This window comes from Colletotrichum siamense (assembly GCF_013390195.1).
Source record: "Colletotrichum siamense strain Cg363 chromosome Unknown KSG_Cg363_contig01, whole genome shotgun sequence".
Classification (NCBI taxonomy): domain Eukaryota; kingdom Fungi; phylum Ascomycota; class Sordariomycetes; order Glomerellales; family Glomerellaceae; genus Colletotrichum; species Colletotrichum siamense.
Window position 1 is genome coordinate 5684714 of NW_023501014.1, and position 15708 is coordinate 5700421.

At 53.5% G+C, this 15708-nt stretch overlaps 3 protein-coding genes across 3 annotated transcripts; 1 reads left to right on the top strand and 2 right to left on the bottom strand.

Annotated features, from left to right (window-relative positions):
• Positions 1-768: 768 nt before the first annotated feature.
• Positions 769-4264, bottom strand: CGCS363_v001437 (DNA polymerase gamma; the record flags this gene model as incomplete). Its single annotated transcript, XM_036633286.1, has 2 exons — positions 769-4040; positions 4090-4264. The coding sequence occupies 2 exons, from the start codon at positions 4262-4264 to the stop codon at positions 769-771; spliced, it is 3447 nt and encodes a 1148-aa protein (XP_036501184.1).
• A 3299-nt stretch (positions 4265-7563) lies between these two features.
• Positions 7564-8933, top strand: slx8 (E3 ubiquitin-protein ligase complex slx8-rfp subunit slx8; the record flags this gene model as incomplete). The annotated part of the gene is made up of 2 exons (XM_036633287.1): positions 7564-8695; positions 8746-8933. The coding sequence occupies 2 exons, from the start codon at positions 7564-7566 to the stop codon at positions 8931-8933; spliced, it is 1320 nt and encodes a 439-aa protein (XP_036502621.1).
• An 831-nt stretch (positions 8934-9764) lies between these two features.
• Positions 9765-14987, bottom strand: NUP192 (Nucleoporin NUP192; the record flags this gene model as incomplete). Its single annotated transcript, XM_036633288.1, has 5 exons — positions 9765-9821; positions 9883-13781; positions 13831-14058; positions 14109-14732; positions 14798-14987. 5 exons carry the CDS (start codon positions 14985-14987, stop codon positions 9765-9767), a joined length of 4998 nt encoding a protein of 1665 aa, XP_036502622.1.
• Positions 14988-15708: the final 721 nt, after the last annotated feature.

Sequence of the window (15708 nt, forward strand, 5' to 3'; positions counted from 1 at the left end):
TGGTAAACGGTTGGTTGCAAAACAAAGTGGGCGTTTGGTTAAGCTTTTTGCTGTAAATTGTAATATCCATAGTGTGTATTTACTTCCCGAAAGAAAAATTAAAATAAAAAAATCTTGCGGAAACGTGAAGACGTGAGTTTCTTGCTGTAGACTGACACACCGAGCCGGTCCTATTCGTGATCGGAGTTTGATGGTCCTCGATCAGAGATCATAATTAAGACTTAAAGTGAGCTTGACCTAGGGGTTGGTGGACTGGCATCCAAATGCCTGAATGCCGTAATGTGTCAGAGTCAAGAGACAGACCCCATGGTACCTCTTTTTTGCTCGATCTCTCTACTGTCAACCCCTTACTTGTCCGCCGCCATTACTACGCCGCCGATTAGTAGTTCTCACACACTGGACGTGGATAGTTGTCCCTAAGACTCAAGGTTGTCAAGGTCACGAGATGAAGCCGACTGCCACCATGAAGCCAGTCAACAAAGCTGAAGAAGATGCTTCGATAAAGACATCGCGAGTTGAGCCCGCCCGATACATTGATATTACACGTCTGTACATGAATACACATACTGTCATAGGCCTTGCGATCATCAAAACACGATCAACGCCGGCCCAAGAGGTACGCCTGACCCCACAAACCAAGCACCTCCCGCCATGCCAACTTTTCATTCCAATCCTTTGAAGCCACCAGAGCGGATGATACATAGAGAAAAGGGGTGCCGTTGAGGCAAGATAAATAATACAAAAGGTCTTCTCTCCCCACATCTTACACTAGATCCTGGAGCTAGGTCCGGACCAGCGGCCCTTGTCCTTCTGCCAGTTGGTCCACCGGTTCTTCCCCTCGAACCTCGTGAACTTGTTGCCAAGGGCGTCCGAAACCGTCATCGTCTCGACGGGCATGAGCTGGGCATCCGACTGATACGGCAAGACGCTGCGCTCCTTCTTCTTTGTCACGCGCGGCTTCTTCTCCACGGGTGCCTTGACGGCCAACTTCCTCTCCTTGAGCACCTCGCTCAGCTCCTGCTCGGTGTTGACAATCTGCGCCTTGAGGAAGTATGGATCGCTGGATGTCGAGTCCTCAAGCGTATCCATGACGGGCGTGCGGGGCGTGTACGCGATGCCCTCGAGCTTCGGCGCATGGGACGGGTCGGGCACGATCGCAGGGTCCAGCCGGGCCTGGGCACCCTTGGCGAGGAGGGCGGCGATATCGAGACTTTCGCCAGGTGGGATGGCCTCCTTGTGGGAAGGCGTTACGCAGTCCATGTCCACTTCCTTGCGGAGAACGTGGTCAATGTCGATGGCGGAAAAGTAAGCACATGCTTGCGGAAGGTCGTTGATGCCGACCTGCTGGGCAAACATGGCTCTCGTCCAAAGGTTTGCCACCTGCAAAGCCATGGCGGCGCGGTATTTATCATGGTCCTTGACGAGGTATCTGATCTCGTCATGGACAGTAATAGCTAGGCGGGCTTCGATGTTGAAGCGGCGGGTGAGGTAGTCCATGCTGACGATGAGGAGGTGGAGATAGTCCACACCAGAAGACTGAATGGCCCAGTTGATACGTGAGGTCAAGTAGCCGTTCTGGTTGATGAAGCGACGCATCAAGGCCTCTGTAATCCCTGCACCGAGGACAAACGTCCGCGGCCGCTCCTGCGCGGCGAATTCTTCAAGCTTGTTGAACACAAAGGACTCCGTTCCTCCACGCCAGAATGGCCTCTTGCTCAGGACTGATCTAGTTGTTTTCGTTCCCTTCGTCCTGACGTACAACTTGGCTGCAGTCTCGTTCGTCTCCTTGTCAGTCAGATTGGGATTGAATTGTCTGAGCAACTGGCCGGCAAACTTCAGCCCAGCGCCGTAGATACGGCCATAGTTGAAAACCTTTGCGTCATTTCTCGTGATGCCCAAAATGCTTGCCGTCCGAGAATGGAGATCTGTGCCGGCCGCTTTGGTGCCCTCAAGGGTCATGAATCCGATGGCATTGCCGCCGTGGAGCTTAAAGGTTGCGTCTCCGACCAGGCTGGCAATCCACAGCTCCTCGGAATCAACATCAGCGCCAACGAAGCTGTATCCCGGTGGTGCCTTGACCATTGCCTTTAGCTCCGAACCCACTCTGTTCTTCTTTGCGTTGCTCGCTGTGAGCCATGTGTTCTCCACAGCTCTTCGCGTAATGGTTCCCATCGGAATTACTTGAGGTAGGATGAAGCCCTGAACGTCCTCGGGAGACCTGCTGACAGGCCCTTTAGACTTCACTCCGTTGGAGGAAACCTCAGGAACATCGTCTTCGTAAACAACCATTTGCGACGTAATACGATCGCGAGCGCTGATCCAGTACGAGCACGATGCATTCATCTCCAAAGCTTGCTTTGCGTACGGGTATTGAGATGATAAAGTACCGCTCTCAAAGTACGCTAGGTATCCCTTGGCCATGGGGTTGGTGCATCTGGCCAGGGGACCGTCTTTGTGAGGTAACTTGAAGAACACTCCCCCGTCTCTTCGCAAATCCGCGTCTTTTTCTGAGTCGGAAAAGTCGCACTTTACCATTTGCTTCTTCTCATAATTGAGTGCTCCGTTTCTCGTCACCCTGAAAGTCCAGCCGTACTTTTCCGACCAAACTAATGGGTGGTTGTCCCATGACATCTTCAGTAGCAGAGGCGCGATACGGGTTCGCACCGTCAGGTTGATTGGAGCATCGTTTTTCGAAAATAAGTCTTTGTACCACTGAGGCATCCCGGGCTTTTTTTGCCTCGCAGCAGGCCTGGGAGGATCGTTTTTCTTCTTTCCTTTGACCATTTTGATCTCCTGACCAGACCAGTCCAGCTGCTTCAGCCATGGATCATTGCTCCATTTCTCCTGGTCATCTTTGATTTCAAGAGCCTTTTCGGTAAGCCCAATCAGACGCTCCTGAACTGCGTCGGAGAGTTCACGATATGTCGCTTCGGCATTGGCGATGTACGCATCCCAGGATTTGTTGACGGGCAGAATGACGGATGCCAGATGCCGTAAAGCCGCAAAACTGACGGGATGAGGGCAAGTATCCAGAAAGTTGGGAAATACAATCTGATAAACCCTGTGAGTGATGGCAACATCGGCAGCGCAGTAGTCCAGCAGGTTGTCCAGCTTTTGCAAAATCTCCTCGCGATCATGGGTGCCCAGATCATCTCGAATCGCCTTGTCGATGGTGACGTCGAGATGGAACTTGGCAACATCCCTCAACGAGTTCACTGAACTCCGCTCAACCCATAGTTCCGCCTCCTCCTGCCGGGCACTGTGGCTCAGCAGCTCCGCTAACTGTACGTCATCGGTTTGGCTGGTAAGTTTCTCCCGCATTTCCCGGTTCTTCTTGTGCTTCATCCATGTCGGCCTCTGCTGCGAACACATGCCGTTGACGGCAACGTGAAGCGACATCGTATCCAAGAACTGGTTTCGCGTCTGCCTGATGTCATATTCTTCCAGTATCCTTGCTCGATCGTATCCAATATTGTGTCCTACAATCACGCGCTCTTTCGTCGGGTCGCCGAGCGGAATCAGATGCCGATCGGACTCGGATTCGCCCAGCAGCCAGGGCGATAGCCACGCATACCATGCTGTCGGACTTGATGCACAAGCCATGACTGCAAATGAGCTCTCCTTCCACATGACCTCCGTGTCAAAACAAAGCATCGACTCCTCCGGGGCTTCCACAGCTTCCGTTTTGCCGTCGGAATAGTATTTTGTCCATCCGCTTCTGCGAACCCATTTTCTCGGTTTTGGTGGCGGAGCCGACCGCGCAAACTGTTTGGCGTAGGAAAGGTAAGGTTCGGCACAGTCAACAGCAAGCTTGTGGAAGTGCTCATCCAACGTTCGGCCTTGTAGTTCAGGGATATCGAAGGCAATGGGCTCGCTATTATCGGTGTTTTTACCAAGAAGATCGTGTCGTCGCAAATGGTCTTTGGATAGATCCACTAGTTCTTTCGGTGGCGGCGCATTTCCATCGGGAAAAATCTGCTTAAATACGTGCTCGCTGAGGTGCTGGACGCCGATATCGTTGAAACGTGATTGAGACGAGACTGCGGTGGTCAATATGTGGAGAGCAATGAGGCAGGCAGATGCGCGTACTCGCCAGACTCCGTTCCTCTTCCTCCGTAACCTTAGGTGCCGGGTTGCCTGCGGCGACGGCAGACTGCCACCGAGCTTGGGAGCGCCATACCAGGCGACGAAAAGCGTGATGCCTGGCAATGCGGACAAAGCTCGCAGTCGAACCCCTCATCAAATGGGTTCCAAGTTGAACCATCGTCTCGACCGATGGAGTTACATTACACGGCAGATTCGATAATGTTTGTGGTCGCGCGGGCAAGACGCATGGCCTTGGACTGCGTTGCGGATGTTGCGCAAACAAAAGACGTTGGCCGATGACGATGGCAGCAGGGGCGACGTCGAAAAATCGAAAGCCGTCACCACTCTGATAGGCGTCGTGATGGGCGCAGAAGAGGGGCGCGTTAGCTGAAGTTCCGTCTCCTCCAAGACAGGGATTACTGGCCAATCGGCGACGCTGGATTCTCTGACCTAGCACACCTTGCTCACCTTGTCAGGCCCCACAATTTAAGGGTCTGCGCCGAGATGCAAGGGAAGGTACGTACCTCATCAGCATTCCCTGATGAACCGGTGGCTCGGGACCCCAGCTTCTTCTCATTCTGGCAAACACCAAGCTAAGATGCCCTGTTTGTGCCAAAGTCATTGATTGACCTGACACTGTGGAGAGGTGCCGATGCCAAGATTATCCGCAAATACCGGCACACATATAGGTATCAAGACGATATTTGTCGGTCAACGCTAGGTACGCAGGCGAAAGAGCTTTGCAGGCTACGATCAATATGGACACCCATCCATTCGACTACCCAAGTAAAGTTCATACGTACTGTCCTGGCGTGCGCTTTGCCCGGCTGAGCCAAATGAATCAGCGAGGCCCTCAGCCATTGCCGATGAATGCACCCTCAAGGTGGTTTCTTTTCTGCATTTAAGGCCATTATGCCGTCCACACTTGTGAATCGGTAGTGAATAGAGAATTTCTCTGTCCATGACTGGTCAACATACCGGGCACTCTTCACGACCTGATCTATGACCATCTCCCCGGAAAACAGAGCCAGGAGACATAACCTAACCGAAGCAAGTATACCAGTGACCCAGTCGGCCAGTACTAGGCTAACAACTGCCCAGTGAATTTGACGCATCATGTCGACCATACAGAGCCCGGCAGCCAGCGGCTTTGAAAATCTGCTTCCTGAGTTGTTTCGTATGATTATGTGGAACCATCTCGGACTTCAAGATGTGCTGGCGCTGGCTTGCGCCTGCAAGAAGACCTCAGATTGCTTCAGAGCCGAAAGAAAGGGCTTGGCGCGACGTTCCCTCCGCGAATTGAAGTCATACCTGCCCGAGTCGCTTTGGACTTACGCTAGAGCTATTATCAATATTCGTCATCACCGTCAACATACTTCGGGAGCTATCCCAGGTTCCGGCCTTTGGCCCAAAATGCCGTCGGCTACTCAAACCGAGGCATACGTGGCAGCTGCTTGCGCAGCATTGAGGAGTGATCATACAGCCTGGGTCGAGGATCTGAGGGTGCGTCAACTGGCCGACTTGGAAATTTTGATCGACGAGGTCGATTACTGCACCGCCGTGGCCTTGAGGCCTGTCAATCGTACGCTCACCCTGGCCGAGAAGACAGCAGAAACATTAAAGTGGCAACATGACTTCCTATGCTTTGAGCTGGCTTGTCAGGTGTTCTTTATAGATGAACCCTCGGCTCGCACATTGTGCCAACAGACGTACGAACGATTCCACCAGGCATGCTATAAAACCATTTCCTTTTCACCATCGGAACTGAAGAAGGCCGTACGGTTCATAGGCAAAGAGCACGTCAAACTATGGGAGGAAACGACAGGACGAGTTACACTCCAGCCTTATGTCGAGCCACAAAGCCCGTACATGATAGTCGATTTGATGTCAAACGAACAGTTGGCTTGCGGCGCAAAGAATGTTCTGGTGGCAGAAGTGGGAGCCTCGAACAGCGGATCTGCCTGGCCCCCCGGCTTTAAAGCCGTGAAGTCGGGAAACAGCATCGTCGTTTACTCAGGAGGAGACCACGTTGAACTCATTGCACATCGGCCCATGGACGAAGAAGAATCTCAATTCATATACTTGCTCACCTCACGAGGGCTCCGCGAGCTCGTCAGCTTGCGGCGTATGGGCGACGAGCAGCGACGAGGTTATATAAGAGAGAATTTCTTCAGGCATCGGCCATGGATGCGTTGCCCTCCCGAGATAGTGAAAAACCCCTCATCTCCAACATGGGAAAAGTTCGGTCTGCCGTTGTGGGAAGAATTCGAAAGGTCCGTTGATAACAGAGTCAGAAGTGCAATCAAGAGTTTTAGGGAAATGCCCATAAATAACTGATGCCGGATGCCTGGGTTTGAACAGCTTTCGAGGCAAGCGAGAGCCACAGACATGCATCGTGGATGAGGATGATGGCTGATGCAATTTGAGGGGTCAGACTCAGGACGCCTCCATGCCCAGCAGACTGACTGCCTCTTTGGGACTACAGATAGACGCGCGCAAGCTGTGCACCCACCGTACTGACTATTGTTCAAGGGAGGCGAGGCGCGAAGACGTACGAGTACTATTGAGCTGCTCAGACGGCTCTGGTAGGATCAAAGAAATGGATGCTTGCTTTTGTAATATTATTCCTTTTTCTTTCCCCTTTCCATGACCCGATCACTGTTCCAGCCTCGGTCGACGCGATTGGAGTAACACAAATGTGTGATCCGAGCACACTCCACTGCTGTGTCTCTGGCAAATCTTGGGTGGAATTGATAAATAGTCGAGAAAAGGTCGTGTGCGCCCTGAGTCTGGCAAGGCCTGCCACCATCTTTTTTTGTGCTATTGTTGACGATAATCGGACCAGCTGACCTTTCTTTGGTCTGAGCGATTCAGGGCTGCCGCAATTGCCGCCGTGGAGCTGTCCACGGGTATCATTATTCATCACCACCACCTTAGGTGCATGTGAGGTATGAGCTGTCGGAGCACCTGTCCGTCCCCGAAGAGCCATTATCCGTATGCCGCTTGCCAGTAGGTAGGTTCCCCGTCAATTGGGCGGGTAGCACCCCCGGCCTGCACTGAGGTGGTAAGCAAGCACCAAACTCCAGTGGAACAATCCCCGAACCGGCGGCTAAACCCCGAAAACACGCCCACGCTCGACGCCCACGACACTGGGAATTGAGTGTGTGAGACGGACGGGAGGGTGGACGTACGTCCTGCCGCTGCGCTGCGCAGCGTCATCCCGCCTTTTCGCCTTCCTGGCGCTGCATCTTCCCCCCCTCCACTTCACCTCCATCACGTAAACATGGCCAAGGATCCCTTTGTCGATTTCAGACCTCCCTTTCGTGGATACTTGCCAGGTAATTAATTCTTTTCTCCTTGACTTACCACCATACCAATACCCTTCATCCATTGGGGTGCAGAGACACTGTTCCTGACGCTCAATTCCGCTTGCCGCCCCCGAAAAAAGACGACCGCCCGCGCATCACCCTACCTCCCATGCCGGGCCTCATCCCGTTTCTGCCCACGCCGCCGCTGCCGCAGCCGACTCGAACCGCCTCTTCGTCCATAGCTCGACCGGTGAATAACTTCCTCAGCGCAGACCGGGGTCCTGCGCGAGGCAGCAGCAGTCAGGCACCCATCGAGCTCGATAGCGATTCAGAACCCACTCCGGGGCCCCAATCCGCCACCACCAACCCATCTACAACCACGACTGCTTCCACCACCGAACTGTCCCAACCGCAGCCACAGAACAACATCCCCTGGGACCTCTGGAACTGGGCTGCCTTGACTCCCGACAGCACACAGCAACCACCACAGGCCCTGCCTTCCTTTTCTGACTTTGCCGCCAACCTGGATCTCGACACTCTTGACGCGACTCTGCTCAGCGCCGCCGCCCCGCATACACCTGCCCGCGAACCGAACAGCGACGACTTCCTCTCTGCACTGGTTGACGGAAACTTCTCCTCGCCATCCTCCTACCCGCAGTCGGCTCAAGCGTCCTCGGGCAATAGGTCCTCCAACGGCGCAAGCACTCAGAACCATCTCGGCTCACTACGACCGAACCGACCTGCTCCAACATTACCCAACACCGTATCTACCGCGGCAGGCCCTCGACGATCGACACCACGTCCCAGCGTCTTCGACGACAACGATATTGAGGAATCCCTATTTGTGAGCTCGGACAACGAACCGGAAGACATCATGCCTGTCCAGACGCGCCGGAGGGCGTCCACAATCATCAGCTCGGACAACGACCCGGATGAGGTCGTGCCGACCACCACCACTCGTAAAAGGGCCGCACCTTCCTCAACGGCAGCAAGAGGGGCGCCAACCTCCACCAAGAGACGCCGAACTTCACAGACATCTGCCACACGTGCGCGCACAACATCAACCGCCCCACGAGCGACACCTACGAAGATTGAGGACGACGATGACATCTTTGGCGACAAGGAGTTTGAGAAGGGCAAGGGCAAAGAAGAGAAGGACGAGGACGCCATCGACCTTGTGGCCTCTAACGAGGTGCCGCAAGAGCTGCTGGTTCCCAAGGAGGACAAGAGGGTAAAGCTGTCCGCGTTTACATGCGTCATCTGCATGGACGATGTCACTGCTCTGACGGTCACGCATTGTGGTATGTGGTGGGTATACATAGCTGTTCTAGCTGTTCTGACACATTTCCAGGCCACCTCTTCTGCTCTGAATGCCTACACTCAGCTCTAAACGTGGACGCCACCAAGAACAAATGCCCCATATGCAGGCAGAAAGTCGAGACCAAAGACCGCAGCGACTACACCTCAAAAACGAAAGGGTTCTGGCCTTTAGAGCTGAAGCTCATGACAGCAAGCCGAAAGGGCAAGCAAAAGGCGTGAAACAAACCGCCCATGTACAAACACACACTATACACACACAACATCATCTCTGCAACCGACCTCGTTACCGCCAAGGATACGGCAAAAGCACGACAGGTGCCACCATAAGGGTCGCAGTTGACATAAAGGATCGATCTATTGAATCGAGAGAGAGAAACTCTACTAGCATCATTACACGAAGGCATGAAACGGAAGAAAGAGGGCAGCATTGGCAACGGATTTTGAGCATTTCTAGTGCGTTGGGCGGAAGGATGATAGGTTTTGTCATATTTCTTGTGATACCCGTTCGACTAGCCTTGAAGGAAGGGGGACGGATGACAGGGCATTGGGTTCTAGAATCTGTAACCCCCGTCAGTTCTTATAGATGGGCATAGGATTCACCAATTTGCATTTCTGAGTACAACAACGCAGTGGCTGTGTGATTTTTTTCCATTGACGTGGAGTCATGACGTAGATGGGCGCACTCAGGAGACAACCTTGCTGGCCCAGTAAGAATGTTGGGAACTCGGAGAAAAAAAGGTCAAGAGCATCTTAAAACGTACCGTGGAGGTATTCAGATCTACAGTATTTTACTCGATACATGCTCTTTTCAGGGGACGCTTCAATGCCCCCGATATACTCAGGTATGGCCACCGACGATTTCCCTTTCCTTTCCCCCCCTGCTGCCAACCTCTCCTGAACGCCTGGTTCTATGCACGGATGACATTGCATCTTAACGCTGTAAAATTTTAAGGGGATCCGGCATCGTTTTATGTCTTTTTGTCCGTCGGGCTACTCTTACTCCAAAACCATGTACACATTACCTCCTCCCTACCTCGCTCAGTCGTGCGCTCATGTGAAGAGCGTGGGGCCTTGTCTCTTCGGCTCCGGCATGACTTCATTCTCAAACTTGGTGGGTTGTTAGTAAAAGAAATGGTCAAAAAGTCGGGAGAAGGACGTGACGACTTACCTCCAAAAAGCCAGTCGCTGCAATCAGGACCATGAAACCCTCGGCCAACTCCTCGATCCTCTCCTCCAGCACTCCCTCACCCTCCACGGCGCCAATGCCCGCGCTGCGCTTGAGGGTGTGCGTCACCAGCATGCGGTGCTCTGTGAGGAACTTTCGGCCCTGCAGGATGTTGCTGTCTCCGCGGCTGACGATGGAAGCGCTAACAACACGGGTTACCTTGGCGAGAAGCTCATAGTGTTTCTCGAGTGCCTTGGGGTTCGTGGGGTCAATCTGCAACTCCGGATCCGCGGCGAAGAGGCCGGACGCCTCGATGGAGCGCAGAAGATTCGCGTGCAGGATGTACTTGGCACCAGGTTTGGTTTGTGCCAGCTGGAGAAGCAGTGCGAACTTGGCGGCGATATAGGTTTCTTGCGCTGAATTGCCGGTGCGGACGATCTCAGACCAGTCTTGCAAAATGGTGCGAAGCGAGTCGACGAGGATGCCGATAAAGTTGAGACGGTTGAGGGTTTCGACGATGTGGGCATCATCCTCCTGGCGTCCAAGGTTAACGAGGGCGTTCAGGAGAATGAAGGCGGCAGTTTGGCAAGCTGCATCGCTGCCGTATGCGTCGTCACAAATCACATTGATAAGTCTCTCGCCATACATCTGGATTGTCTTGATGGTCTTCTGACGGCCGGCCACGAGGAGTCCCTGGTCAACCATGCCGGTCAAATAGCGGTAGCAGATGCTGTAGTAGACTGAGCGGAGATCCGACGATCCGGCCCACTTGCCAATAGCCTGAAGGCAGATCTGGAATAGTTGGTAAAGCTTGTCGCTGACGAGGCTGCCGATAGCTTGGCTCTCACGGTCAAGCGAAGGCTTTGAAGTTAGGTCGAGCTTAAAGAGGAGCACTCTCGCCAGCTTGGCGAGTTCCATGGCCTCCACAGGCTTCTCGGACGCAGACGCCTCTAAGCCGGGGAGGATGGCCTGTAGCGCTTGAAGGTAGAACGAGGCCTCTGTTGTGCCCTTAAACTCATTTGACTCGACCATGACGAGAAGCAGACTCGTCCAGGTTTTGAGAACGCCCAGACCTTGGGAGGCAATGCGCTTTTGCCTGTTCGTGAAGATTAGATAGTCGACAATAGCTGACTCTTCTCGTTCCAAGGCCACGTAGTCAGCCGCCGTCAACACTACGCCTTCGTCCTTTCTCTCACTGCGCTTCAAAAGCAAAATCTCCTTGGCGCGGTCAATATGATAGATAGGGTTTCCGTGGTCATCCTCTTCCAGGCATATCCTGAGGTCAAGCTCCTTGTAGAACTGAAGGGTTGGCAGCGACATGTCCCAGATGCCCTCAGGCAGCAAGAAGTCGTAGAGGTCGAACACGGTTGGGATCGTCATGGGCTCGTTGTTGTCACCCACTATCTGGCCGTTGAGAGCGTCAAAGATTCGTCTTTTGAGGGACGGCATTCGGGTCTGTGATACGCTGCAAAGCTCCATCGCGATGTACTCTAAGCTCATGCTGCGGAGACCCAGAAAATCGATGAGCGTCGGGGCACCGTCTGTAAGTGGGAAATGAGGTAAACTGATCTCCTGTCCCTCCCAAGGTAGAGCAGGCTGAATGACAACTTCTCGCAGAAGGAAGTGAAACAGAACGTCGTTCTCGCGGAGCTCGTCAATAATGAGAGGAGCTGATAGAGGTGAAGTCCAGAGCACTCGGAGGATGCGCATGCACTTGCTCTTCATAGAGATGAGCCATTGCCTCATGCCCTGAGGGTCGCCAAATGGCGTTTCTAGCAACAATCTCAACATGCTGTGGAATAGTGAATTTCTGGATGCGAATGAGCCGTCTGAGTCGATAGCCAGCGTATCAACACCGCATTGGAAGCCCAGCAGGAGGTGGGCAATCGTTGGCTTATTCGGGCTTGCTGCAAGGCAGCTAAAGAGAAAATCGAGAATATAAGATTTGGTCAGGTAAGTGGGCGATTCTGCTTCGCGTCCCAAGTCGAGTGGCGCCGTCAGCTCCGCCGCAAGAGACCGGGAAATGGCTTCGTGCTCTCCGTTGGCTTCCATGGCGACGATGGCCTTGTTGCGATGATTCTTGCGGCCCGGGCTAGACGACCACGCAGAGGTCATCTTGAAGGAAGCAGTCATCTTTTCCAGGAGCTTCAAGCATGCCAAAGTCAGGTCGGGGTGCCCGAGCCCGCAGTAGCTTCCGAGATCAACCACGAGACCCAGATGTCCGACGAGCCCGTCTTCGAAAGATGCGTAGGCGGCATTCGCGACAGGTGGGCGGCGGTGATTGGACTGCATCTTGATGATTGGCCGCACAAGGTCTAGGAAAGTTGCCTGGAGGTCCAAGACCTTTGAGATGACATCCACGGCTCTCAGAATGCCCAGGATGACGGGCGAATCTGGCGTCGCATTACCAACGTCCACAGCATCTTGGTGGATAGTTTGGTAAAGAGCGTTAATGACCTTATCATTGAACATCCATTCCATGACGCGAGCGAAAGGGTGCAACTTGACGTACGTTGCCAGATCCGTCGCCGCCATCGCAGAGTCAATGGGGATGTTCGTCTCATTGGCGATAACGATGAGGTTCTCGTTGAAAGTCGACAGGCAGGTTGCCGCAAATTCAAGACAACTCAGACGGAGCATCCTCAGCTGGTTGGTGTCGTTTACTTCGTTGGCCTTGTTAGCGAACACCTTGCCTAGTACCGTGTCGACGTAAATTTCGATACCGGGCATGCGGTTGGCCGAGCCTAGATTCTCGGGGAAAGGCAAGCCATCATTTAGAGAGCTACTGTCCTCGGGCGGGGTAACAAGCGCAATCAGGAGCTGGATAAATGCGTGGGGCTCTTCGAAGCCGTGGCAAATATCGTCGCTGACGGTTTCCATCGATACCACAGGCGAGCTTTGTGGTGACCTATGTTGAACAGCAGTCACGATGTAACCGCCGTTCATCCAAGCTTCTAAGCATTGCCACATGATGTTAGCTTCTTCCTGAGTCTTCCGCGTGATGAGTGCACGAAGAGCCATGAAGGTGCCTGCTCGTAAATCAGCGGGAACAGGACTGCTGGCCAGCTGGAACAGCATCTCAACGAGATTGAAGCTCGGCTCTTTCAGAAGGAATTGTCTTGCAGTCTCGCTCTCCGACGCAAGCTTGGTGATCAGTCGCAGGTAAGATTGCAACATCATCGTGGATTCTGGCTCAGCCTCGGCTTGGTCGCTACTGGGACGACCTGGTCGATATGTTGACGAAATCTGCGGTGTATGCGCCTTTTCTCTGATCTTATTCGCGAAGAACACAAGCTCTCTGAATATTTGTTGCCATGTAAGGGACTGTGACCTTCTCATTTTGCCAGATGCGTGGTGGCCCTCGTCAAGCAAAAATTCATGAGCAGCCGTCGCGCAGTCGTCGTTGCCAGAAATGGCTTGCAACATCTCACAAAATGAACTGACGAGCGGCGTGGAGGCCCTACGCGATGCCCAGTGCATGAAGCCCGCCAGATTGCTGTCAGGGTCTGACCAAAAGCTCATCGCCGCATCAGGGCGCCCCTCGTAGGCGTACGCTATGATGACCAAGAACCGTTCCAAGTCCAAGTCCTGCTCGTGGCTTTGGCTGAGCTGGCGTTGTTCATCCTCTTCTACGCGGAGCTTCCGCAGTACGTCGGGGAGGTTAGAAATGAAAGCATCAACAAAGACTTCGAGTTGAGCCATCAAGCATTGCTGGAAAAAGTCGGAGAAAAGAATCGATTCCGAAATCAGGGGCGGTGCCTTCCGTTGGAGCCAGTTGCGCATGGTTATGCGCGATGGGTCAACCCATTCGGGTGTCTTGATGTCTGCTGCGATGGAGAGAATGAAGTCGAATGCACCATCTTTCAGTGCTTCGAGAAACTGCTTGGATCTTTGTCTGTCCTCTGTATTGAAATTAGCGCCGAATCAGCGAAAGGATCAGTAGACACATACCTTGATCGAGATCCACGCCTTCTAGACCGCCAAGCAGCGAGTCGTCGAGATACCATCCACTGTACTCAGATAGCCACCAAGCCTTGACCGCCGCCTGGAGGTAGACCAAACGCCAGGGGCTTTCATCGGTAATGAGCGGATGAAGCTGTCTCGCCATGGTCAGGTTAGATACGCCCTCGGTAGAGCCGTAAAGTGTGATGTATGCGCCCAGGGCCGGGAAGAAGTGTGCTTTGGTCATGTCAATAGACGTAACGGAAATGGTGTCGTCTTCTACGTACCCAAGAGAACATCATATTTGTCGGCATTTTTCAGATGCTGCAAGAACGACTTGAAATCATTGACCTCGGCCTCCCGTTTCTCAATTGCGCGACACAGAATAATGGCGAGAAGCTCATGCTGCTGATATAGACTGACGCGAGAAAACTCGATTGTCTCCATCTCTTCCGGGACTTGGCCTCCTTGTCCATTGATGAGCACAGCCGCGGCGGTCATCTTGTCGGCAATCTTCTGGAGCCATCCCCTGACGTCTTGCATCGCTGACATGCATCTCGGAAGCAGTCTCTTCTGTGAAGATGCGGTTTCACCCGGTAAGTTCTGGAACACGGCAGCCGACAGGTACAACTGCACCGCGTTCAGTATCTCGGCGTCGAAGTCGTCCTCGTCCAAGCCATCAATCTCCAGCATCAATCTGACGCAGTCAAGGACATATTTGCGCTGTTGATGCACTCGTATTAATCCGCATTCGAGGAGTGAGCGGCCAATGACGGAGGGGTCTTCCTCAGCTTCAAGGACGTATCGCGCGGCCTCGACTTCGTTGATTTCGGCTTCGTCGGCGAGGTTAAAAACGATCTGCTGGAAATTTTCATTGATGGAGTATTCCTCGTCGTCAATTACGATCTTGCCTAGCGCATCATGCTGTATTAGACTTGAATCGGTCAACCTGGGATACTGGAGAGCTGCAACTGACCAGACTTGACCTGATTCCGGCTCTTTTCGTCTCTTGGAGGTCTCTGCCAAACTCTCTCGAGCTCCCGTTCGAAAATAGCCTGGATTACGGGGTTGTCCAAGGAATCGGCGCCTTCAGGGCGACCATCACGGACCGCGGCCAGATCGCGGTGGAATGCCTGCAGCGCATCGAGGGTAGTTGGTTCGGCCATGTTGGGGAATTGGGCGCGCTATTGCATGGCCTCGGGGCCGAATCGTCTCATGGGCTAAGAAAAAGCCCGCGAAGATGTCGCGATGGCGTGAAGCGACAAGTTTGGAAGATGTTGTTAGGTCGCGGATGTCTGCCCAGGTGACGAACTTCGAGGTTCTGGGAATTTTAGAGTGGACCTACACCGGAAGCCAGGTACCTCACTACCTGCCTAAGGTACCTTCTGAAGAGGCGTCCATAGGCTGAGCTTTACCATAGGCGCGTGGTCGGTGCCAGACGCTGCTTCGCTCGTCCAATTGCCTGCGCCGTACGTTGCTGTGTCGAAAATTCCCGTCCGGAGCGAAGATGTTCCGGGGCAAAAGTCAACAAAAGCGGTCCGATTTGAGGCAGGCGGTGGACTTTCTGCCGCGAATTTTCGACAGGGGTAAGATGCCTAGGGGGTAAGCTCCCGGAGCTAGAGGTACCTGGAGGCGCGAAGCTTGACTGCGCTCTCAGTGAGTGAGCTCTCATGCGCCGCGTCTGACATACCTACGTACATAATAAGTCCATACATACATACATACACGCGCCTAACCACCTTCCGTACCTTTTGGTTGCGATTGACGTGGAAGGGATTGGCGACTGCCTGCGCCTGCCTTGGAGAGGCGTTTCGGCCAAAGTCGTGACTGCCCCTGCGAATAAATGCTCTGGTTTCCGTCACTGTTATCCGTATATCCGTTCCCATG